Source organism: Oncorhynchus keta, chromosome 34 (genome assembly GCF_023373465.1).
Source record: "Oncorhynchus keta strain PuntledgeMale-10-30-2019 chromosome 34, Oket_V2, whole genome shotgun sequence".
NCBI lineage: Eukaryota > Metazoa > Chordata > Actinopteri > Salmoniformes > Salmonidae > Oncorhynchus > Oncorhynchus keta.
Window position 1 is genome coordinate 10,706,898 of NC_068454.1, and position 25,921 is coordinate 10,732,818.

Genomic DNA, 25,921 nt, shown 5'->3' on the forward strand with positions numbered 1-25,921 from the left:
GATCAGCTAGACAAACAGGAAGACTGATCAGTTAGACAAACAGGAAGACCCTGATCAGCTAGACAAAAAGGAAGACTGATCAGTTAGACAAACAGGAAGACCCTGATCAGCTTGACAAACAGGAAGACTCTGATCAGCTAGACAAACAGGAAGACTTTGATCAGCTAGACAAACAGGAAGACCCTGATCAGTTAGACAAACAGGAAGACTCTGATCAGCTAGACAAACAGGAAGACTCTGATCAGCTAGACAAACAGGAAGACTGATCAGTTAGACAAACAGGAAGACCCTGATCAGTTTGACAAACAGGAAGACCCTGATCAGTTAGACAAACAGGAAGACTTTGATCAGCTAGACAAACAGGAAGACCCTGATCAGTTAGACAAACAGGAAGACCCTGATCAGCTAGACAAACAGGAAGACCCTGATCAGTTAGACAAACAGGAAGACCCTGATCAGTTTGACAAACAGGAAGACCCTGATCAGTTAGACAAACAGGAAGAATTTGATCAGCTAGACAAACAGGAAGACCCTGATCAGTTAGACAAACAGGAAGACCCTGATCAGTTAGACAAACAGGAAGACCCTGATCAGTTAGACAAACAGGAAGACCCTGATCAGTTAGACAAACAGGAATACCCTGATCAGCTAGACAAACAGGAAGACTGATCAGTTAGACAAACAGGAAGACTCTGATCAGCTACACAAACAGGAAGACTGATCAGCTAGACAAACAGGAAGACTGATCAGTTAGACAAACAGGAAGACTCTGATCAGCAAGACAAACAGGAAGACTCTGATCAGCTAGACAAACAGGAAGACTCTGATCAGCTAGACAAACAGGAAGACCCTGATCAGCTAGACAAACAGGAAGCCTCAAAAGAGAGGTGCTAGCATTAGCTCCTGTCAGGACAACACTAGTTACTGTATATAGGTCATGGGATGGCAGATACCCTAGTGGTTAGAGAATTGGGCCAATAACCAAAAGGTTGCTAGATCAAATCACCAAGCTGACAAAGTAAAATTATTGTATTCTGCACCTGAACAAGGCAATTAACCCACTGTTCCTAGGCCGTCATTGTAAATAAGAATTTGTTCTTAACTGACTTGCCTAGTTAAATAAGGAGGTGGACGAGTTAAATGTGGCTACTGTTGAGGCCTAAATGTAAACGTGTGTGTCGTGAACAACATTGGTGAGAGAAAAAATAGTGGAATCTGCAGTTCACCTTCAAAATGAATGTCCCCCATTGAAATGAATAAAAATAGTGAAAACATGCCACAATTGGACTAGATAATGCTAAACAAGATTAGAATGTTGTTATATACAGCAACAGTCAAAGGTTTGGACACACCTACTCATTCAATGGTCTTTCTTTATTTTACTATGTTTTACATTGTAGAAACATTGTCAAGACCATGCAAAGCTGTCATCAAGACAAAGGGTGGCTACTTTGAGGAATCTAAGATCTAAAATATATTTTGATTTGTTTAACACTTTTTTGGTTACTACGTGATTCCATATGTGTTATTTAATAGTTTTGATGTCTTCACTATTATTCTGCAAGTATAAAATAGTAAAATAAAGAAAAACCCTTGAATTAGTAGGTGTGTCCAAACGTTTGACTGGTACTGTGAGCCCGCAACATTACAATTTGAACCAAATACTTTCCCTCATTCAATGAACCAGGGATGAAATGGCTAAAGTGGCCGACTTCAAAGAAGGGTAGCTAACTAAGACATTTTTAATCATTTTCTAAGGCTAAAATATTACATTTTCAGATTTTGACAGCATAGCAGTTACTTGTCAATTAGCCTATTCAAATAATATATATTTTTCACCTTGTCAGAAGTACGTTACATGGCCAGTATTGAATGACCAAAAACGTGCTATAACTGGGCAAATAACTTACTAGCAACGAATATCAACAAATGTGCACGCGCGGCTTGCTTTGATCTCACAAACGTATCTACCAACTGCGTGATTGATAGACTGCATGGTGCCTGGCAATTCAAGCTTAGAATACGTCTACTGTGATAAGCTCTGCAGAGATTGGGAAGACAGATGCATCTTATCCAAAGGACACACTAATGTAATTCTAATTGGAGTTGCCTAATTGTTTGATATTGTGATTTTTGCCTGATTTTGTCTCACTTTTGAATCTATAATCTGCTTGCACGACAATTTTTTTACTTGCCCCCGGACAAGTATTAATGTTGAGTCCAGCTGTAATTGATAATCCACCCAAAGAGGGAAAACACACCAGAGCAACGGATGGACGAGTGTACTTAAAAACAGCGGGAGGCCATCCTATTGCCTTTGACCACAGAACATTGGCCGTCAATTTCAGGTTAATTTCCTGTCGATTCTACATGTTAAATTTTCGCCGTTCGTTGACACCCAGCAGGTTACCGCTGACAGGCCATACAGACCATACAGTAACCTCGTAAGGCCCATGTGATTAACTCTGGTCACAGGGGTCCATGTTACATTCAGAAAACCGTATTCGATGACATGGTAGAACATATAAGGTTGTGGTTTACACAGGGACCAACTGCCTTCCCTCCTGGTTACAGAAACCCACAGCTATAGAAATGCCAAGTGTTCAACGCTCTGTTTACTCTCCTATACATACTTATTGTCCCATAGAATTGACACTTCTGCCATGTATTCACAGAAAGCTTCTTGTGGAGTGGATATGAAGTGGTTATCAGTAATATCATTTAATAAATCAAATCAAACTTTATTTGTCACAACCTTACCGAGAAATGCTGACTTACAAGCTCTTAACCAACAGTGCAGTTCAAGAAGAGTTAAAACAATATTTACCAAATAAACTAAAGTTAAAAAACAAAACAATAATGAGGCTATGACTTTGTGTGACTGGGGTCTCTGGTGTGTTATACTGCACATCTTTAAGGCAATGAACACCAGGTTAATAACATGTATTTTGTTATGATACAGTGCAGCATTATTCAGTTCATAACTGCTCAGTTTCTCACACAAAATAGTCTATAGATTAGCAAACAGACACATTTTGTTTTAGTTGCTGACTGTATTTTTCCGTTCTGTTGGTCTGTATTGTTCAATCTGTATTGTTAAACTTGAACCAACAGGGGGAGGTGCAACATGATACATTTGTATTTCTGCGCCTAAAGAACGTTTGTCGACAATGCAAAGTACTGAGATACAGTTTGTATTAAAACTCAGAGAAAAGTGTTGTCAGGAAACAAGTTTTATTTTTCATAAATATACAGTACAACAGAGACTCTGTCTCTTATGCACAACAGAGTATGAATAGGAACAATATGCAACAACAGGAAAATGACAAAACAGAAATGAAGTTGAAAGTTCATTGCAGAAACAGACCGTTATCGCCACAAGTTAAAAACAGACATCCAAAAACAAACAAAACGTTTGACTGATCCTTACACTTCTATCTACAATAAGGTTCAGACTGTGAAAGTGAACATGTACATTTGGTCAAGAATGGAAATGTAGTCGACCGAACACGTGAAATGTAAAACAACTGTTGATTGTAATTCTTTATATCAAAAGAGCAAGACTGATATAGAGAAGGATTAGACAGAGATTGATGACATCACTATCCAATCCTTCTGTATTTCATTCTGGAACCAGGAAGCACAGAGCTAACCCCTAGACCATTTAAACCCTCCATAAACTTCCTGAAAACAAAAAACGCCGTTCAAGAGGTGAGACAAAGGTTATACTCATGCCCCTCTCCCATTGGAAATCAACCCCTATCCCTAGGAACTCCTTCATTCATGCCTACAGATCCGTAGTACAGGGAGCATGGTGTACAGCCCATCTAGACTACCATGGGGCTAGGTGGAGCCATACCTTACTGCTTACACCAATCTGATCCATTGGAATCTACAAAGCATACATGGGATAAACGCAAAAGAGATTGATTTGAGATTAAGTAACACACCCCTTAGTAACCATATCATTGCTTATAGATTATTGACACCCCCTTTAGTAACCGTATCCCTGGTGATAGCCGTCCTGGTAACCGTCGTAGCCGTGGTGATGGTACCCGTAGCCTCCGTACTCGTCTTCCGGGCAGCGCATGCCCAGTGACTGCTGGATGGCCATCTCCTGCCTGCGGAGCTGCATAGAGTCCACCAGGTCGTAGATAATGGCCATGGACCACATGGGGCTCGGGTACCACGACTTGACGTTGCCGTCCTTCCCCACCAGCAGCATGGAGAAGTACTCTGGGCTGATCTGGAAGTAGTTGCGGATGTCTTTGACCAGGGTGGCCGAGAGGCCCTCACGATCCACCGTGGCACTGCCTGGAAGGAGGAGAGAGAGATGGATAGGAGTCAGTCAATATCCTTTGGTACGATTGATGTCTTTGACTGAAGAGGCAGAGAGGCATACTCGCTCCACGGCCAAGCTGCCCGTCTCAAGAGAAAGAAGGAATTAGGCCAAGCGGCCCCAGCCCCACCTCTCTGCCCCAGCTCTGCCCCAGCCCCACCTCTCTGCCCCAGCCCCAGCCCCACCTCTCTGCCCCAGCTCTCTGTCCCACCTCTCTGCCCCACCTCTCTTCCCCAGCCCCACCTCTCTGCCCCAGCTCTCTGTCCCAGCCCAACCTCTCTGCCCCAGCCCCACCTCTCTGCCGCAGCCCCACCTCTCTGCCCCAGCCCAAACCTCTCTGCCCCAGCCCAAACCTCTCTGCCCCAGCCCAAACCTCTCTGCCCCAGCCCCATCTCTCTGCCCCACCTCTCTGCCCCAGCCCCACCTCTCTGCCCCAGCCCCACCTCTCTGCCCCAGCCCCACCTCTCTGCTCCACCTCTCTGCCCCAGCCCCACCTCTCTGCCCCAGCTCTCTGCCCCAGCCCCACCTCTCTGCCCCAGCCCCATCTCTCTGCCCCACCTCTCTGCCCCAGCCCCACCTCTCTGCCCCAGCCCCACCTCTCTGCCCCAGCTCTCTTCCCCGCCTCTCTGCCCCAGCTTTCTGCCCCACCTCTCTACCCCAGCTCTCTACCCCAGCTCTCTGCCCCAGCTCTCTACCCCAGCTCTCTGCCCCAGCTCTCTGCCCCAGCCCAACCTCTCTGTCCCAGCCCCACTTCTCTGCCCCAGCCCCATCTCTCTGCCCCACCCCCACCTCTCTGCCCCACCTCTCTTCCCCAGCCCCACCTCTCTGCCCCACCTCTCTGCCCCAGCCCCACCTCTCTGCCCCACCTCTCTGCCCCAGCCCCACCTCTGCCCCAGCCCCAGCTCTCTGCCCCAGCCCCACCTCTCTGCCCCAGCCCCAGCTCTCTGCCCCAGCTCTCTTCCCCAGCCCCACCTCTCAGCCCCAGCTCTCTGCCCCAGCCCCACCTCTCTGATCCAGCTCTCTGCCCCATCTCCACCTCTCTGCCCCAGCCCCAGCTCTCTGCCCCAGCCCCACCTCTCTGCCCCAGCCCCACCTCTCTGCCCCAGCCCCACCTCTCTGCCCCAGCTCTCTGCCCCAGCCCCATCTCTCTGCCCCACCTCTCTGCCCCAGCCCCACCTCTCTGCCCCAGCCCCACCTCTCTGCCCCACCTCTCTGCCCCAGCCCCACCTCTCTGCCCCAGCTCTCTGCCCCAGCCCCACCTCTCTGCCCCAGCCCCAGCTCTCTGCGCCAGCTCCAACTCTCTGCCCCAGCCCCAGCTCTCTGCCCCAGCCCCCTCTCTTTAGCCTAGCTCCAGCTCTCTGCCCAACCTCTCTGCCCCAGCCCCAGCTCTCTGCCCCAGCTCTCTTCCCCGCCTCTCTGCCCCAGCTTTCTGCCCCACCTCTCTACCCCAGCTCTCTACCCCAGCTCTCTGCCCCAGCTCTCTACCCCAGCTCTCTGCCCCAGCTCTCTGCCCCAGCCCCATCTCTCTGCCCCACCTCTCTGCCCCAGCCCCACCTCTCTGCCCCACCTCTCTTCCCCAGCCCCACCTCTCTGCCCCAGCACTCTACCCCAGCTCTCTGCCCCACCTCTCTGCCCCCCACCCTCTGTCCCAGCCCCACTTCTCTGCCCCAGCCCCACCTCTCTGCCCAAGCTCTCTGTCCCAGCCCCACCTCTCAGCCCCAGCTCTCTGTCCCAGCCCCAGCTCTCTACCCCAGCCCCACCTCTCTACCCCACCTCTCTGCCCCAGCCCCACTTCTCTTCCCCAGCTCTGCCCCAGCCCCACCTCTCTGCCCCAGACGACCTCTCTGCCCCAACTCTCAGTCCCAGCCCCAGCTCTCTGCCCCAGCCCCAGCTTTCTGCCCCAGCTCTCTGCCCCAGCCCCAGCTTTCTGCCCCACCTCTCTGCTTCAGCCCCAGCTCTCTGCCCCAGCCCCAGCTCTCTGCCCCAGCCCCAGCTCTCTGCCCCAGCTCTCTACCCCAGCTCTCTGCCCCAGCTCTCTACCCCAGCCCCAGCTCTCTGCCCCAGCTCTCTACCCCAGCCCCACCTCTCTGCCCCAGCTCTCTACCCCACCTCTCTGCCCCACCTCTCTGTCCCAGCCCCACCTCTCTGCCCCACCTCTCTGCCCCAGCCCCAGCTCTCTACCCCAGCCCCAGCTCTCTGCCCCAGCTCTCTGCTCCAGCCCCAGCTCTCTTCCCCAGCCCCAGCTCTCTGCCCCAGCCCCACCTCTCTGCCCCAGCTCTCTACCCCACCTCTCTGTCCCAGCCCCACCTCTCTGCCCCAGCTCTCTACCCCAGCCCCAGCTCTCTGCCCCAGCTCTCTGCCCCAGCTCTCTGCCCCAGCTCTCTGCCCCAGCTCTCTGCCCCAGACCCACCTCTCTGCCCCAGCTCTCTGCCCCAGCCCCGATCTCTTCCCCTGCAAAGCTACCACTTCATTCAAGGAAAGCTCCCCAAAGAGCTCATATGAATGCTATTTGGATGGGCAGAGAAATTAAAGGGAGGGTTTACATATTTCCTCCCTAACACCCCCACCACAGCAAATGTCTGTGTGCTTATGCAGCTGTGAGGGGTGTATGGGTGGAGGGCCGTATGTGTTTGTGTTGATGGTGTGGTGTAGGCAGCAGCACCAACATGTTTTTGAGGTTGAGCCCCATACCACAGAGGAAAGATCAAAAAAGTGTATCTGGTAGCATAGAGAGAATAAATAAACAAGGCTGGGCTATAGGGGGAGCGGGGGAGACAGCAGGAGTTAGGGCTGAGGCTGGGCTATAGGGACCTGGACCGGGGGAGACAGCAGGAGTTAGGGCTGAGGCTGGGCTATAGGGACCTGGACCGGGGGAGACAGCAGGAGTTAGGGCTGAGGCTGGGCTATAGGGACCTGGACCGGGGGAGACAGCAGGAGTTAGGGCTGAGGCTGGGCTATAGGGACCTGGACCGGGGGAGACAGCAGGAGTTAGGGCTGAGGCTGGGCTATAGGGACCTGGACCGGGGGAGACAGCAGGAGTTAGGGCTGAGGCTGGGCTATAGGGACCTGGACCGGGGGAGACAGCAGGAGTTAGGGCTGAGGCTGGGCTATAGGGACCTGGACCGGGGGAGACAGCAGGAGTTAGGGCTGAGGCTGGGCTATAGGGACAAGGACTGGGGGAGACAGCAGGAGTTAGGGCTGAGGCTGGGCTATAGGGACCTGGACCGGGGAGACAGCAGGAGTTAGGGCTGAGGCTGTGCTATAGGGACAAGGACTGGGGGAGACAGCAGGAGTTAGGGCTGAGGCTGGGCTATAGGGACCTGGACCGGGGAGACAGCAGGAGTTAGGGCTGAGGCTGGGCTATAGGGACTTGGACTGGGGGAGACAGCAGGAGTTAGGGCTGAGGCTGGGCTATAGGGACCTGGACCGGGGGAGACAGCAGGAGTTAGGGCTGAGCTATAGGGACAAGGACTGGGGAGACAGCAGGAGTTAGGGCTGAGGCTGGGCTATAGGGACCTGGCCCCGGGGGAGACAGCAGGAGTTAGGGCTGAGGCTGTGCTATAGGGACAAGGACTGGGGAGACAGCAGGAGTTAGGGCTGAGGCTGGGCTATAGGGACCTGGAGCGGGGAGACAGCAGGAGTTAGGGCTGAGGCTGTGCTATAGGGACAAGGACTGGGGGAGACAGCAGGAGTTAGGGCTGAGGCTGGGCTATAGGGACTTGGACTGGGGGAGACAGCAGGAGTTAGGGCTGAGGCTGGGCCGGGGGAGACAGCAGGAGGGCTGATAGGCTGGGACAAGGACTGGGGGAGACGGGGAGACAGCAGGAGTTAGGGCTGAGGCTGTGCTATAGGGACAAGGACTGGGGGAGACAGCAGGAGTTAGGGCTGAGGCTGGGCTATAGGGACCTGGACCAGGGGAGACAGCAGGAGTTAGGGCTGAGGCTGTGCTATAGGGACAAGGACTGGGGGAGACAGCAGGAGTTAGGGCTGAGGCTGAGGCTAGGGACCCCTGGGGGAGGCTTAGCTGACTGGGCTCTGGACTGGACGGGGAGACAGCAGGAGTTAGGGCTGAGGCTGGGCTATAGGGACAAGGACTGGGGAGACAGCAGGAGTTAGGGCTGAGGCTGGGCTATAGGGACCTGGACCGGGGAGACAGCAGGAGTTAGGGCTGAGGGAGACAGCAGGAGTAGGGCTAGGGCTGAGGCTAGTGCTATAGGGACAAGGACTGGGGGAGACAGCAGGAGTTAGGGCTGAGGCTGGGCTATAGGGACCTGGACCAGGGGGAGACAGCAGGAGTTAGGGCTGAGGCTGTGCTATAGGGACAAGGACTGGGGGAGACAGCAGGAGTTAGGGCTGAGGCTGGGCTCTCTGCCCCAGGGACCTGGACCTGGGGAGACAGCAGGAGTTAGGGCTGAGGCTGTGCTATAGGGACTCTGGACTGGGGAGACAGCAGGAGTTAGGGCTGAGGCTGGGCTCTGCTGGACTGGGGAGACAGCAGGAGTTAGGGACATAGGACAAGGGGGAGACAGCAGGAGTTCTGGGCTGAGGCTGGGCTATAGGGACCTGGACCAGGGGAGACAGCAGGAGTTAGGGCTGAGGCTGTGCTATAGGGACAAGGACTGGGGGAGACAGCAGGAGTTAGGGCTGAGGCTGGGCTATACCGGGGAGACAGCTGCTGACCAAGGACTGGGGAGACAGCAGGAGTTAGGGCTGAGGCTGGGCTAGGACCTGGACCGGGGGGACAAGGAGGCTGTGCTGGGGAGACAGCAGGAGTTAGGGCTGAGGCTCTGTTAGGGACCTGGACAAGGACTGGGGGAGACAGCAGGAGTTAGGGCTGAGGCTGGGCTATAGGGACTGGACTGGGGGAGACAGCAGGAGTTAGGGCTGAGGCTGTGCTATAGGGACCTGCCCCAGGGGACAAGGACTGGGGAGACAGCAGGAGTTAGGGCTGAGGCTGGGCTATAGGAGGCTGGGCTATAGGGACAAGGAGGGGCTGAGGCCTGGACCGGGGGAGACAGCAGGAGTTAGGGCTGAGGCTGTGCTATAGGGACAAGGACTGGGGGAGACAGCAGGAGTTAGGGCTGAGGCTGGGCTATAGGGACCTGGACTCTGGGGGAGACAGCAGGAGTGGACCGGGGGGCTGAGGCTGTGCTATAGGGACAAGGACTGGGGAGACAGCAGGAGTTAGGGCTGAGGCTGGGCTATAGGGACCTGGACCGGGGAGACAGCAGGAGTTAGGGCTGAGGCTGTGCTATAGGGACAAGGACTGGGGGAGACAGCAGGAGTTAGGGCTGAGGCTGGGCTATAGGGACCTGGACCGGGGGAGACAGCAGGAGTTAGGGCTGAGGCTGGGCTATAGGGACTTGGACTGGGGAGACAGCAGGAGTTAGGGCTGAGGCTGGGCTATAGGGACCTGGACCGGGGGAGACAGCAGGAGTTAGGGCTGAGGCTGGGCTATAGGGACTTGGACTGGGGGAGACAGCAGGAGTTAGGGCTGAGGCTGGGCTATAGGGACTTGGACTGGGGGAGACAGCAGGAGTTAGGGCTGAGGCTGGGCTATAGGGACCTGGACCGGGGGAGACAGCAGGAGTTAGGGCTGAGGCTGGGCTATAGGGACCTGGACCGGGGAGACAGCAGGAGTTAGGGCTGAGGCTGTGCTATAGGGACAAGGACTGGGGGAGACAGCAGGAGTTAGGGCTGAGGCTGGGCTATAGGGACCTGGACCGGGGGAGACAGCAGGAGTTAGGGCTGAGGCTGTGCTATAGGGACAAAGGACTGGGGGAGACAGCAGGAGTTAGGGCTGAGGCTGGGCTATAGGGACCTGGACCGGGGGAGACAGCAGGAGTTAGGGCTGAGGCTGTGCTATAGGGACAAGGACTGGGGGAGACAGCAGGAGTTAGGGCTGAGGCTGGGCTATAGGGACCTGGACCGGGGGAGACAGCAGGAGTTAGGGCTGAGGCTGTGCTATAGGGACAAGGACTGGGGGGAGACAGCAGGAGTTAGGGCTGAGGCTGGGCTATAGGGACCTGGGACCGGGGAGACAGCAGGAGTTAGGGCTGAGGCTGGGCTATAGGGACTTGGACTGGGGAGACAGCAGGAGTTAGGGCTGAGGCTGGGCTATAGGGACCTGGACCAGGGGGGAGACAGCAGGAGTTAGGGCTGAGGCTGTGCTATAGGGACAAGGACTGGGGGAGACAGCAGGAGTTAGGGCTGAGGCTGGGCTATAGGGACCTGGACCGGGGGAGACAGCAGGAGTTAGGGCTGAGGCTGTGCTATAGGGACAAGGACTGGGGGAGACAGCAGGAGTTAGGGCTGAGGCTGGGCTATAGGGACCTGGACCGGGGAGACAGCAGGAGTTAGGGCTGAGGCTGTGCTATAGGGACAAGGACTGGGGAGACAGCAGGAGTTAGGGCTGAGGCTGGGCTATAGGGACCTGGACCGGGGAGACAGCAGGAGTTAGGGCTGAGGCTGGGCTATAGGGACTTGGACTGGGGAGACAGCAGGAGTTAGGGCTGAGGCTGGGCTATAGGGACTTGGACTGGGGAGACAGCAGGAGTTAGGGCTGAGGCTGGGCTATAGGGACCTGGACCGGGGAGACAGCAGGAGTTAGGGCTGAGGCTGGGCTATAGGGACCTGGACCGGGGGAGACAGCAGGAGTTAGGGCTGAGGCTATGCTATAGGGACAAGGACTGGGGAGACAGCAGGAGTTAGGGCTGAGGCTGGGCTATAGGGACCTGGACCGGGGGAGACAGCAGGAGTTAGGGCTGAGGCTGTGCTATAGGGACAAGGACTGGGGGAGACAGCAGGAGTTAGGGCTGAGGCTGGGCTATAGGGACCTGGACCGGGGAGACAGCAGGAGTTAGGGCTGAGGCTGTGCTATAGGGACAAGGACTGGGGAGACAGCAGGAGTTAGGGCTGAGGCTGGGCTATAGGGACCTGGACCGGGGGAGACAGCAGGAGTTAGGGCTGAGGCTGGGCTATAGGGACTTGGACTGGGGGAGACAGCAGGAGTTAGGGCTGAGGCTGGGCTATAGGGACTTGGACTGGGGGAGACAGCAGGAGTTAGGGCTGAGGCTGGGCTATAGGGACTTGGACTGGGGGAGACAGCAGGAGTTAGGGCTGAGGCTGGGCTATAGGGACAAGGACTGGGGGAGACAGCAGGAGTTAGGGCTGAGGCTGTGCTATAGGGACAAGGACTGGGGGAGACAGCAGGAGTTAGGGCTGAGGCTGGGCTATAGGGACAAGGACTGGGGGAGACAGCAGGAGTTAGGGCTGGGGCTGGGCTATAGGGACTTGGACTGGGGGAGACAGCAGGAGTTAGGGCTGGGGCTGGGCTATAGGGACATGGACTGGGGAAGACAGCAGGAGTTAGGGCTGGGGTGGGCTATAGGGACATGGACTGGGGGAGACAGCAGGAATTTGGGCTAAAGTTGAGCTACCTGCCTGCTGTGACAATTAAACAACATCAGACATTCAACAGCATGGGTGTATTAACTGAAGAACAAAACATAACACAGCCCATTTACCCTCCATGTGTTTCCTGTTTTGTTTCATCTTCACAGCCATTTCCTGTATGAAGTATGATACACATAGGCCCTGTGGAGACAACAGGGTTCTCACCGTTGATTGGATAGAGCTCTAGTACTCCTCCCTGATCCACTGCCTCCATGCCGACCAGCTTCAGGATGGAGATGTGTCTCAGGCCTGGGTCACCATGGAAACCACCACCATACAGACAAACCCACAACAGAGAAGCGCATTAAGAACAACAAAAACACCCAACAACAACAACTTACAACGTAAAGTCAAACGTCTCCTACTGAGCATCTAAGTCAGGGTTCTTCAACCTGTAAACAATAAGGAAGGGAGGCGTTGATTGGTTAGGGAAATCTTTGTAGATTGAAGGTGTTCCTTAGTAAGAGAGAAACCTGTAGCGCCACTGAGTGTGCAGGGTTTTGATCCAACCCCCTGCAATAACACACACCTGATTCAGCTAAGTAACGGTCCAGAGAGAAGACCTTGATCTCCAGGATCAGAGTCGGAGCACCCCCCAAAAACGGATATAATTCAACCACTTGTTTCATATTCATCTCTAAACGTATTTATTCAATATGTGGATGCGGCTGTTCCTGATCAGAACCATCTGTGAGTTAGTAGCGAGGGAATGTGAAGGACTTGTGTCCTGCTGAGCCAGACAGATGGTTGTTCTGAAGACAGAAAAACCACAGTAACCACATGAAAACACTGCTCTCTAAGGTGAGAGCCAAGAGCTGAATACCGCGGTACGAACCCAAAGCAGAGTCAGCAGCTAGGAGAAGCCTTGTTTATCAGAGAAGCCAGGTTTGAACACACACACACCTAGCCAAGAGAAACAGAGGAGGGGATCTGAGACTACAGAACTGGTAGATGAGTAGGGAGTTACACTTCCATGAACCTTTTCTGAGGGGTATATGCTGTGTGTGTGTGTGTGGTTTTGTGTGTGTGTGTGTGTGTGTGTGTGTGTGTGTGTGTGTGTGTGTGTGTGTGTGTGTGTGTGTGTGTGTGTGTGTGTGTGTGTGTGTGTGTGTGTGTGTGTGTGTTGTGTGTTTGTGTTTGTGTGTGTGTGTGTGTGTGTGTGTGTGTGTGTGTGTGTGTGTGTGTGTGTGTGTGTGTGTGTGTGTGTGTGTACCAGAGGTTGGCACAACAAGTCCCAGACTGGTAAAACTCCTGACCCTATACGGACATGATTAATTTGTTGTTAAAAGGTTTAATATTGGTAATGGTGGAACCAGAGCAGGTCACATGGTTTAAAAAATAAAACTCCTGGAAAAACTCCTGCCCCTGGGAAGGATGAAAATCCTGTTACAGCTACAGCCACCTTGTTCATATGAATGAGATTTTAAGGAAGGACTAGGGGGGTTTCCTATACACAAACACAGAGAAAGCAAAATGATTGCACAGTAAAATGGCTGAGCTTGCTTTATTCAGGTTTGCATCGTGTAGTCCCGCCCTATGAACCGTAGGCCTTAATTAAAAATGAACTCAGTCTATGTCAGCTATTGTGTTTATTGATCAATTCCAGTGTCAATATATTTCAGTCAATATATTTTTTTAACAAAATCAAGAGTGTTGTGAAAAGCGTGTCCTCGCTACAAGTTTTCCAGAGGCCATGGTGAGACCACGGGATGATCCACACAGAGCCCAGATGATACTGCTGGCAGCACGCTGCAAGTGGATGGCTCTGATTTGACAACTGCCCAGTTTGTGTGTGTGTGTGCGTGTGAGCAGTTTATGGCCTGCTTCAGAAACAACGTGTCTTCCTGTTGATCTGAAAGTATAAGATAAATATGGTAAATATGGTAATAACTCAATGATTCCTTCTAATAATCACCCAGGTTGCAGGCTTGGCTGGTCAGGGCGTGAAGCTGCTGCTGATAGGCCCATTCCTCATCGTTGGGGGCGGAGATTACAAACAGGCGACGCCTCCAACGGAACCTGAGAACCCAAAGACGGAACGACGATGAGATGCAGTAGGATTAAACTATACGGTGATGTCATCAATCTCACGTATTTAAAGATCCTACAAGGCTCTTCCTCAAGACTTGAACCAAGTCTCTTCCTGTATAAACACTGTGAGTCACTGTCATTAGAACCAACAACCAACCCACTGGGTACTGACATCATTTCAACGTCTAGTTTAGATTTACATCTGGTTGAGTTGTCAACTAACGTGAATTCAACGTGAAATCAACTAAACATGTCACCATGTCATTGGATTTCGGTAACAAGTTATGTGAGAAAAAATACATTTCTTTACATTGATGACTCTACAATCAGTTTTCCATCACATATAACTTATTTTTATTTTGAAATGATGTGGAACATAGTTGACTCACAGTTGCCCAGTGGGAAGTCATTCCCTGTCTGAACAATGTGGGTCACGGTCATTAGACTGGAATTTAGTCTCCATGGCAACAAACCACAGTCAATCTGGTTAAAACATTTCAGTTAAATACAATATGCAGTACCAGTCAAAAGTTTGGACTCACCTACTCATTCAAGGGATTTTCTTCATTTTTACTATTTTCTACATTGTAGAATAATAGTGAAGACATCAAAACTATGAAATAACACACGTGGAATCAAATAGTAATCAAAAAAGTGTTAATTAAACAAATCAAAATATATTTGAGATATGAAATTCTTCAAAGTAGCCACCCTTTGCCTTGATAACAGCTTTGCATACCCTTGGCATTCTCTCAACCAGCTTCATGAGGTAGCCACCTGGAAGACATTTCAATGAACAGGTATGCCTTGTTAAAGTTCATTTGTGGAATTTCTTTCCTTCTTAACAGTGTGTGAGCCAATCAGTTGTGTTGTGACAATGTAGGGTGTTATAGGTGTGTCCAAACGTTTGACTGGTACTGTACATATATAAAAGTGGGTGGATCTCTTTCAAATGAGTGGATTCGGCTACTCCAGCCACACCTGTTTGTGACAGGTGTATAAAATCGATCACACATCTATGCAATCTACATAGACAAATATTGGCAGTAGAATGACCTTACTAAAGAGATCAGTGACTTTCAACCTGGCACGGTCATAGGGTGCCAATTTTACAACAAGTCAGTTTGTCAAATTCCTTCCCTGCTAGGGCTGCCTCAGTCAACTGTATGTTCTGTTATTTTAAAGTGGAAATGTCTAGGAGCTACAAAGAGTCAGCCGTAAAGTGGTAGGCCACACAAGTTGACAGAACGGCACCAACGAGTGCTGAAGTCCGTAGCGCTGTCCTAAGGTTAAAACACTCAATACCGAGATCCAAACTGCCTCTGGAAGCAACGTCAGCACAAGAACTGTTCGTCGGGAGCTTCATGAAATAGGTTTCCATGGCCGAGCAGCCCACAAGCCTTAGATCACATCATGCGCAATGCCAAGTGTCGGCTGGAGTTGTGTAAAGCTCGCCGCCACTGGACTCTGCAATGGAAACACCTTATCCAGAGTGATGAATCACGCTTCACCATCTGGCAGTCTGACGGACCATTCTGGGTTTAGTGGATGCCAGGAGAATGCTACCTGCCTGAAAGTGCCAACTGTAAAGTTTGGTTTGTGAGGAATAATGGCTTGGGGCTGTTTTTCATGGTTTGGGCTAGGCTTAGTTCCAGTGAAGGGAAATCTTAATGCTTCAGCATACAAGAACATTCTAGATGATTCTGTGCTTCCAACTTTGTGACAACAGTTTGGGGAAGGCCCTTTTCGGGTTCAGCATTACAATGCCCCCGTGCAATAATTGAGGTCCATACAGAAATGTATTTTTTTTTCGAGATCGGTGTGGAAGAACTTGACTGGTCTGCAAAGAGGCCTGACCTCAACCCCATCGAAAATCTTTGGGAAAAATTGGAAAGCCTAATCGCCCCAAATCTTTGCCCGACCTCACTAATGCTCTTGTGGCTGAATGGAAGCAAGTCCCTGCAGCAATGTTCCAACATCTAGTGGAAATCCTTCCCAGAAGAGTGTTATAGCAGCAATGGGGGGACCAACTTCATATTAATACCTATGATTTTGGAATGAGATGTTCAACAAGCAGGTGTCCAAAATACTGTTGGTCATGTAGTGTATAAACGGGACCATAGTCAATGGATCCAAGACCAAGGTGTTAGTGTATCCTACAATACTGGAAATGAAATATTCATTTAGCAGACACATTTACCCAAAGAGACTTACAGTTATGTATACATGCAAAAAGAAAATTACGTATGGGTGGTTCGTGTTAATATTAATGTTGACATGGCCACCTGTCAATTCTGACCAATCCTCAGCCAGATCCTTACCTGGCAGAATGAGGCAATATTTGCACCGCTATGGGACAAAATGTATGTTTCATATGGAGCAAAATGTCAGATTCCAGCCATAACCATAGGCGTGACACACACACACACACACACACACACACACACACACACACACACACACACACACACACACACACACACACACACACACACACACACACACACACACACACACACACACACACACACACACACACACACACACACACACACACACACACACACTACCTGGAGAGGAAGTTCTCAAGTGATCTTGGTTTGTCCTCCTTCTTGCAGGCCACTCCATCTCTCTTCTGCTGTTCCATCTCTCTGATGCGAGAGGTGAAGGTGTCAATGTAATCGAACACAGCCTTCATGGCAATGGGAACCTCGTAGGATTGCTGTTGGAGGGACACACATCATTAAGTCAGTGGACCAAAAAGGTAACCAACCAATGAAGGATTTGAGTGTACATATTATTCCAGTGGTCAGGAGAGAAATGTAAGAAATGCTATAATGATTCCAGTATTCCTAGAAAAACCTTGAAAACCCTGTATCCTGTATTCCAAGAGACTGAGCAATGTGTTCCAGTTTGCTGTGACTTCACAGGCATTCTCTGCATGTTTCTGAGAAGCACAACCAGAGCAGCAGGCCATGGGGTTCAACACAGTGGGCCATGGGGTTCAACACAGCGGGCCATGGGGTTCAACACAGCGGGCCATGGGGTTCAACACAGTGGGCCATGGGGTTCAACACAGTGGGCCATGGGGTTCAACACAGTGGGCCATGGGGTTCAACACAGTGGGCCATGGGGTTCAACACAGTGGGCCATGGGGTTCAACACAGTGGGCCATGGGGTTCAACACAGTGGACCATGGGGTTCAACACAGTGGGCCATGGGGTTCAACAGAGTGGGCCATGGGGTTCAACACAGTGGGCCATGGGGTTCAACACAGTGGACCATGGGGTTCAACAGAGTGGGCCATGGGGTTCAACACAGTGGGCCATGGGGTTCAACACAGTGGGCCATGGGGTTCAACACAGTGGGCCATGGGGTTCAACACAGTGGGCCATGGGGTTCAACACAGTGGGCCATGGGGTTCAACACAGCGGGCCATGGGGTTCAACACAGTGGGCCATGGGGTTCAACACAGTGGGCCATGGGGTTCAACACAGTGGGCCATGGGGTTCAACACAGTGGGCCATGGGGTTCAACACAGTGGGCCATGGGGTTCAACACAGTGGGCCATGGGGTTCAACACAGTGGGCCATGGGGTTCAACACAGCGGGCCATGGGGTTCAACACAGTGGGCCATGGGGTTCAACACAGTGGGCCATGGGGTTCAACACAGGGGGCCATGGGGTTCAACACAGTGGGCCATGGGGTTCAACACAGTGGGCCATGGGGTACAACACAGTGGGCCATGGGGTTCAACACAGTGGGCCATGGGGTTCAACACAGTGGGCCATGGGGTTCAACACAGTGGGCCATGGGGTTCAACACAGTGGGCCATGGGGTTCAACACAGCGGGCCATGGGGTTCAACACAGTGGACCATGGGGTTCAACAGAGTGGGCCATGGGGTTCAACACAGTGGGCCATGGGGTTCAACACAGTGGGCCATGGGGTTCAACACAGTGGACCATGGGGTTCAACAGAGTGGACCATGGGGTTCAACACAGTGGGCCACAGGGTTCATTCAACACAACAGTTCAGAACGTGATAAATTCCACCATGCAGCTTATTTTTTAGGAACAGCAGGGGCCATGGGGTTCATAAAACAGTGGACCATGGGGCACAGAGTGGGCCATCTCTTCATACCAACACGGGCCTGTAATAGACTGGCCTGTCTGTAATAGCGGGTCCTGTCTGTAATTGACTGCCCTGTCTGTAATAGACTGTCCTGTCTGTAATAGACTGGGCCTGTCTGTAATAGACTGGGCCCTGTCTGTAATAGACTGCCCTGTCTGTAATAGACTGTCCTGTCTGTTAACAGAGTGGACCATGGGGTTGTACACAGTGGGCCCAGGGTTCATTCAACACAACTGCCCTGTCTGTAATAGACTTCCACCTGCAGCTAGACTTTTGTCTGAATAGACTGCCCTGTCTGTAATAGACTGCCCTGTCTGTAATAGACTGCCCTGTCTGTAATAGACTGCCCTGTCTGTAATAGACTGTCCTGTCTGTAATAGACTGCCCTGTCTGTAATAGACTGCCCTGTCTGTAATAGACTGTCCTGTCTGTAATAGACTGCCCTGTCTGTAATAGACTGTCCTGTCTGTAATAGACTGCCCTGTCTGTAATAGACTGTCCTGTCTGTAATAGACTGTCCTGTCTGTAATAGACTGTCCTGTCTGTAATAGACTGTCCTGTCTGTAATAGACTGTCCTGTCTGTAATAGACTGCCCTGTCTGTAATAGACTGCCCTGTCTGTAATAGACTGTCCTGTCTGTAATAGACTGTCCTGTCTGTAATAGACTGTCCTGTCTGTAATAGACTGCCCTGTCTGTAATAGACTGCCCTGTCTGTAATAGACTGTCCTGTCTGTAATAGACTGTCCTGTCTGTAATAGACTGCCCTGTCTGTAATAGACTGTCCTGTCTGTAATAGACTGCCTGTCTGTAATAGACTGTCCTGTCTGTAATAGACTGTCCTGTCTGTAATAGACTGTCCTGTCTGTAATAGACTGTCCTGTCTGTAATAGACTGCCCTGTCTGTAATAGACTGTCCTGTCTGTAATAGACTGCCCTGTCTGTAATAGACTGCCCTGTCTGTAATAGACTGCCCCCTGCCCTGTAATAGACTGCCCTGTCTGTAATAGACTGTCCTGTCTGTAATAGACTGCCCTGTCTGTAATAGACTGCCCTGTCTGTAATAGACTGTCCTGTCTGTAATAGACTGCCCTGTCTGTAATAGACTGTCCTGTCTGTAATAGACTGTCCTGTCTGTAATAGACTGCCCTGTCTGTAATAGACTGTCCTGTCTGTACTGACAGCAGTAGAGGGTTGGTTAAACACTGGAGTCTTTGTTTAATGTCTAAAAACAGCCGATTTACACACTGCTGTTATGAGAAGGTCACGTTGTGTGAATTGAACCTGTGTTTGATCACTGCAGGATGTTTACAGTATGGTGAAGGCTGGTCAACCAACATGAGTATTGGTCTAATGGGCTCAACAGAGAGGTTAGGTGTGTGTGCTCCATTTTAGTTCACTTGGCAAGATGGTTGGGTTGAGTACAGGCTTTAGGTCTAAATGGAATGGTCCCAAAAGTAGCGACAATCAGGTGGACCAGATTAGCTAAATTAAGCATATCTATTAAGAAAGAGAGCGATACAGAGAGAGAGATGCAGAGAAACAGAGAAAGAGAGAGATACAGAGAAAGAGAGAGATACAAAGAGAGAGAGAGAGATGCAGAGATACAGAGAGAGAGAGACAGAGAAAGAGAGAGATAGAAACAGAGAGATACAGAGAGAGAGAAACAGAGAAAGAGAGAGATACAAAGAGAGAGAGATGCAGAGAAACAGAGAAAGAGAGAGAAACAGAGAAAGAGAGAGATACAGAGAAAGAGAGAGATACAGAGAGAGAGATGCAGAGAAACAGAGAAAGAGAAAGAGAGATATACAGAGAGAGAGAGAAAGATACAGAGAAAGAGAGATACAGAGAAAGAGAAACAGAGAGAGAACGATACAGAGAGAGAGAGAGCGAGAGAGATACAGAGAGAGAGAGGGATACGGAGAATGAGAAAGAGGTACAGATGATATACAGAGAGAGAGAGATACAGAGAAAGAGAGCGATACGGAGATACAGAGAGAGAGGGAGAGATACAGAGAGAGAGAGATATCGAGATACAGAGAGAGAGCGATACAGACAGAAAGAGAGAGATACAGAGAGAGAGAGTGATATAGAGATACAGACAGAAAGAGAGAGATACAGAGAGAGAGAGATAGAGATACAGAGAGAGAGAGATACAGACAGAAAGAGAGAGATACAGAGAGAGAGAGTGATATAGAGATACAGACAGAAGATATACAGAGAGATACGAGAGAGAGAAATAGATACAGACAGAGAGAGAGATAGAGATACAGAGAGAGAGAGAGAGAGATACACAGAGAGAGAGAGATACAGACAGAAAGAGAGATACAGAGAGATATACAGAGAGAGATACAGAGAGAGAGAGAGAGATACAGAGAGAGAGAGATACAGAGAGACACAGAGAGAGAGATACAGACAGAGAGAGAGAGATACACAGAGAGAGAGAGATATAGAGATACAGACAGAAGAGATACAGAGAGATACAGATACAGAGAGAGAGATAGAGATACACAGAGAGAGAGATACAGGATACAGAAAGAGAGATACAGAGAGAGAGAGTGATAGAGAGATACAGAGAGAGAGAGAGAGATACAGACAGAAAAGAGAGATACACAGAGAGAGATACAGACAGATACAAGAGAGATACAGAGAGAGAGTGATATAGAGATACAGAGAGAGAGAGAGAGAGATACACACAGAGAGAGAGAGAGATATAGAGATATAGAGATATAGAGATACAGAGAGAGAGAGATATTGAGAGAGATACAAACAGAAAGAGAGAGATACAGAGAGAGCAAGAGATACCAAGAGAGAATGAAAGAGATACTGATAGACAGAGAGTTAACCCCATAGAACTCCTATGAAATAATTGTTCTAATTCATAATTGTATTGGTAACCCCACCTTGAATCTCATGTCAGTGTCAGTGACGACCATGTAGAAGTGGTTGAAGGTCATACTGAACTCCTTCCTCAGCTCTGTAATCACATCCTGGTTCACCAGATCCTCCTGACGAAGACCCTTCATAGGCTTATCATTCTCTGAGAGGGGAGGAATGAGAGAGACAGAACAGAGACAGAGACAGAGGCAGAGACAGAGTGAGAGAGAAAGAGACAGAGTGAGAGAGAAAGAGACAGAGTGAGAGTGAGAGTGAGAGTGAGAGTGAGAGTGAGAGTGAGAGTGAGAGAGAGAGAGAGAGAAAATGAAGAAAGAGTCAGCATTTAACACGGATTGGACAACCCCCTTCCAATCAGGGGACCGGATTGGTTGACAATTGACCGACCAGAAGGCGTGTGCAGCTTCAAAAGTAAACATAGGTCCATATCAGTCCATAGCATGTTCAGGATAGATTATTAGTACTCCACCTATGCCTGTCTCTTCAGCTCTGCAAACATCAGAGTGGTATGGAGGAGACGAGTGGAAGAGACTAAGAGTTGTTTTTTGATGAGCGTCTCTGAGGTAATCGTGTGTTTACTCTAGGTTTACTGCTTCCTCTACGGAGAAGAGACACACACGCACACACACCTCAGTCACTCAGTCACTCACTCACACTGACACCCTCTTTATTACAAAACACTGGCACTTCCCTCTCTCAAAAAGAGGAAGATGGCTGAAGCGGGAGAAGCCCACCTAGATTGTTTATCTTATTTTTATTTCTCACTCTGTTTTAACATGGATATTCCTTCTCAAAAAATGTATTCACAATTTTTTTCCTCCTCATTCTTGAAAACCATGTACCAGGTCTTCCTCTGTTTTTGACTTGAATCCAAAACACCCAGAAGACCACAGCTGTCTTTAATATGAGGTGATGATAGAAGACCACAGCTGTCTTTATTATGAGGTGATGATAGAAGACCACAGCTGTCTTTATTATGAGGTGATGATAGAAGACCACAGCTGTCTTCAATATGAGGTGATGATAGAAGACCACAGCTGTCTTCAATATGAGGTGATAGTAGAAGACCACAGCTGTCTTTAATATGAGGTGATGACAAAAGACCACAGCTGTATTTAATATGAGGTGATGACAAAAGACCACAGCTGTCTTTGTTATGAGGTGATGACAGAAGACCACAGCTGTCTTTAATATCAGGTGATGATAGAAGACCACAGCTGTCTTTGTTATCAGGTGATGATAGAAGATCACAGCTGTCTTTGTTATGAGGTGATGACAGAAGACCACAGCTGTCTTTAATATCAGGTGATGACAGAAGACCACAGCTGTCTTTGTTATCAGGTGATGATAGAAGACCACAGCTGTCTTTGTTATCAGGTGATGATAGAAGACCACAGCTGTCTTTGTTATCAGGTGATGATAGAAGACCACAGCTGTCTTTGTTATCAGGTGATGATAGAAGATCACAGCTGTCTTTGTTATGAGGTGATGATAGAAGACCACAGCTGTCTTTAATATGAGGTGATGATAGAAGACCACGGCTGTCTTTATTATCAGGTGATGATAGAAGACCACAGCTGTCTTTGTTATTAGGTGATGATAGAAGACCACGGCTGTCTTCAGTAGTGACTGTATGTTAAGTTACTGTATGTTTTGACTGTAAACCGATCATTCTCCATACCAAGGATGATTTTGACACAATATGTTAATTAGGGACCCAAAATGTCTGAAATGCATTATGTTAGTACCGTATCAACAAAGGTTTCACACTGATATATAACCAATATGAAGATGAAGATTTTTTCAACCCAAAATCAAACCCTTTCTACAGAAAACATTTTCAACTTCACTTGGATTACATACAGTATATCTGTAGGTATATGGTTTCTAAGGAAAAGCAGTGTTGAGTCCTATCTGTTTTGGGTAAGTTGTAATAGTCACAGTGGGAACAACTTCCCTCATACCCTTTCTAATGAACTCAGTCACCGTGTTCGTGTATACATCAATGTTATTCTCCGAGGCTACCCAGAGCATATCTCAGTTCACGTGATCGAAACAATATTTAAGCATGGATTCTGATTGGTCAGACCAGCGCTGAATAAACCTTAGCATGAGTACTTCCTGTTTGAGTTTCTGCCTGCATGAAGGGACATCTGAGTGACATCTGATTTGCCGAAGGGAGGGCGGGGGAGGGCCTTGTCGGCTTCCCGCCAGAGAGAATATCAGTGGTTGAGTGTTTCCCCAGCGCGAGTACTACAGACAATATATTGATAGAACTTCGGTAGCGTTTTCCAAAAATGTGTTTTATTAAAACCCCCGTGACAATAAATGTGGCCTCAGGATATGTGGTGTCCAATTTGCATAAAGTCCGGTGTAGATCCTTGAGGGCCGTTGTGGTATCTGCTTGAGAGGGGAATATACACGGCTGTGACTGTAACCCGAAGATAATTCTCTTCGGAGGTAATACGGTCAGCATGTGTTTTTTGGACACTTATTTTAACCACTTATTATTGGGAATGAGATGCATGCATAAACAGATGTCTCTATAACTGACAGATTTTTGATGGGGATTTTTTTCTTGTCTCTTAGATTGACCAATGGGTGCTTCAATAGACTCTGAAGGATTACCTCAGAAAGCTTAGTTAAGATACGTTCTCACTGCTTAAGCCTGTCTTTCCTCTCAGTACCCTATCACTTTCACTTGCTCTGTCCTATCACCAGGCTTACTTAAAGATCAATCCAGATCTGCTTCTTTCCACTTTAATGTTCAGCCCAATGAGACATGGGTTCCAACCTGAATGTGTGTTTTGCTCATTTGCTGTCAATGATCCCAGAGTTAGTTTCCTGTAACTGCCTATTATAGTCTACGGTGACATACAGAGGCCAATCAACTAAGCACACATCTGGTATGAGAGAGTAAATGCCATTACGTCTCATCTCTGGGAGCCAGAGGTATTTGCCGCTGTCACATTGTCATCATAACCAGTATGTTCAGTGTCATCGTTTGAGCCTCTGTGCTGCAGACACTGTAAAAACACCTGGAATCCTTCAGTTTAACACAGAAGGGGTGAAATAAGGATACAACAGTCACAAGGTCCTTATTCAGTTTCCATCTGGAACTCGGCATGTAAGTTAGGGGACTTGAAGGACTACAGGAAATGTGTACAAGTGGAGAGGATATTTAAGACATGAATTACAGTAGGGATGAATATTTTACAAATACATTTACTCGAAGAACAGTGCAGATGAAGAGTTTGGTAAGAGAATGATAGTTTGTGCTGTTTGTGTTGCCATTCAGTTATCAAACATTGCATCTGCACTGTTCTTCAAGTAAATTTGTTTTTTTGTCAAATATTCAGTGGACATTTTAAAAGTAGTCCCTGTGCGGTTTGTTTAACTTTGCAATCATTGGTTTATGTTTGGCACATATTTTAAAGTAAAACAATCTGAGTCTCAGTATCAGTCTGTAACAGTGGAAATGCTCAGTATAACCTGGAAGACATTAAACCAGAATGATCTAACCAGTACAACCAGAACGTTTATCTTCTCCTCCTGACACAGACCCTGTCTTCTCCTCCTGACACAGACCCTGTCTTCTCCTCCTGACCCAGACCCTGTCTTCTCCTCCTGACCCAGACCCTGTCTTCTCCTCCTGACCCAGACCCTGTCTTCTCCTCCTGACCCAGACCCTGTCTTCTCCTCCTGACACAGACCCTGTCTTTTCCTCCTGACCCAGACCCAGTCTTCTCCTCCTGACCCAGACCCTGTCTTCTCCTCCTGACACAGACCCTGTCTTCTCCTCCTGACCCAGACCCTGTCTTCTCCTCCTGACACAGACCCTGTCTTCTCCTCCTGACCCAGACCCTGTCTTCTCCTCCTGACACAGACCCTGTCTTCTCCTCCTGACACAGACCCTGTCTTCTCCTCCTGACCCAGACCCTGTCTTCTCCTCCTGACACAGAACCTGTCTTCTCCTCCTGACCCAGACCCTGTCTTCTCCTCCTGACCCAGACCCTGTCTTTTCCTCCTGACCCAGACCCAGTCTTCTCCTCCTGACCCGGACCCTGTCTTCTCCTCCTGACCCGGACCCTGTCTTCTCCTCCTGACCCGGACCCTGTCTTCTCCTCCTGACCCGGACCCCGTCTTCTCCTCCTGACACAGACCCTGTCTTCTCCTCCTGACACAGACCCTGTCTTCTCCTCCTGACCCAGAACCTGTCTTCTCCTCCTGACCCAGACCATGTCTTCTCCTCCTGACCCAGACCCTGTCTTCTCCTCCTGACCCAGACCCTGTCTTCTCTTCCTGACCCAGACCATGTCTTCTCTTCCTCCTGACCCAGACCCTGTCTTCTCCTCCTGACCCGGACCCTGTCTTCTCCTCCTGACCGGGACCCTGTCTTCTCCTCCTGAACTGGACTCTGTCTTCTCCTCCTGACCCAGACTCTGACTTCTCCTCCTGAACTGGACTCTGTCTTCTCCTCCTGACCCAGACCCTGTCTTCTCCTCCTGACCCGGACTCTGTCTTATCCTCCTGACCCGGACCCTGTCTTCCCCTCCTGACCCGGACCCTGTCTTCTCCTCCTGACCCGGACCCTGTCTTCTCCTCCTGACCCGGACCCTGTCTTTGTGAAACCCTTCCATATCTTACATCCTCTCTGTATACTGTTTCCCATTTAATGTTTATAGTGCCCCATTCACCGAACCATTTGACACCACATTAAGATGGTGGTGTCGACCCTGTCTGTAGTGGTATGATGGTTTAAGGTGCTTACCCAGCTGGTAGTGGTCTATCTTCATGGTGGAGTTGGTGAGTGTGCCAAAGATAGTGATGATGGAGACTTTCCTGATGGCCATCTCACACACCGTCTCCAGGTACTCATCCCTCTGTTGCAGGTACATAGTGCTCTCCTCACTGGGGGCTGTTATGATCTGGAGACACACACAGAGAAAGAAAGACTGGGTTAGACCGGGTTACACACACCGCTGTTGAGATTGTTTACATTAGACAGTGGGGAGGGAGAGACTGTATTTCCCACCCTGCCCTTGGCTGCACACCTATGATCAAATTCT

The 25,921-nt window shown here is 49.7% G+C and overlaps 1 protein-coding gene and 1 long non-coding RNA gene across 4 annotated transcripts in view; both read right to left on the reverse strand.

Moving 5' to 3' along the window:
* Nucleotides 1–3,215: 3,215 nt before the first annotated feature.
* Nucleotides 3,216–25,921, reverse strand: part of LOC118366584 (coiled-coil domain-containing protein 80-like) — a 32,597-nt gene continuing 9,891 nt past the window's right edge. For both annotated transcript variants that reach the window (XM_052493072.1, XM_052493073.1), the window contains exons 4-9: nucleotides 25,624–25,780; nucleotides 20,861–20,997; nucleotides 16,396–16,547; nucleotides 13,710–13,813; nucleotides 11,960–12,043; nucleotides 3,216–4,314 (exon numbers count right to left, since the gene is read on the reverse strand). In XM_052493072.1, the coding sequence (XP_052349032.1) occupies nucleotides 3,995–4,314; nucleotides 11,960–12,043; nucleotides 13,710–13,813; nucleotides 16,396–16,547; nucleotides 20,861–20,997; nucleotides 25,624–25,780 (954 nt within the window). In that variant the 3' untranslated portion in view covers nucleotides 3,216–3,994. The remainder of the gene's footprint in view (nucleotides 4,315–11,959; nucleotides 12,044–13,709; nucleotides 13,814–16,395; nucleotides 16,548–20,860; nucleotides 20,998–25,623; nucleotides 25,781–25,921) is intronic.
* Nucleotides 7,686–11,434, reverse strand: LOC127914985 (uncharacterized). Of its 2 annotated transcripts, none has more exons than XR_008089740.1 (3): nucleotides 11,378–11,434; nucleotides 9,753–9,956; nucleotides 7,686–7,760 (listed from the first exon to the last, which is right to left on the reverse strand). It is a non-coding gene; the product is annotated as an uncharacterized LOC127914985 (long non-coding RNA). The 2 variants fall into 2 exon arrangements; XR_008089741.1 differs by having other exon boundaries at nucleotides 9,753–9,905; nucleotides 11,276–11,383.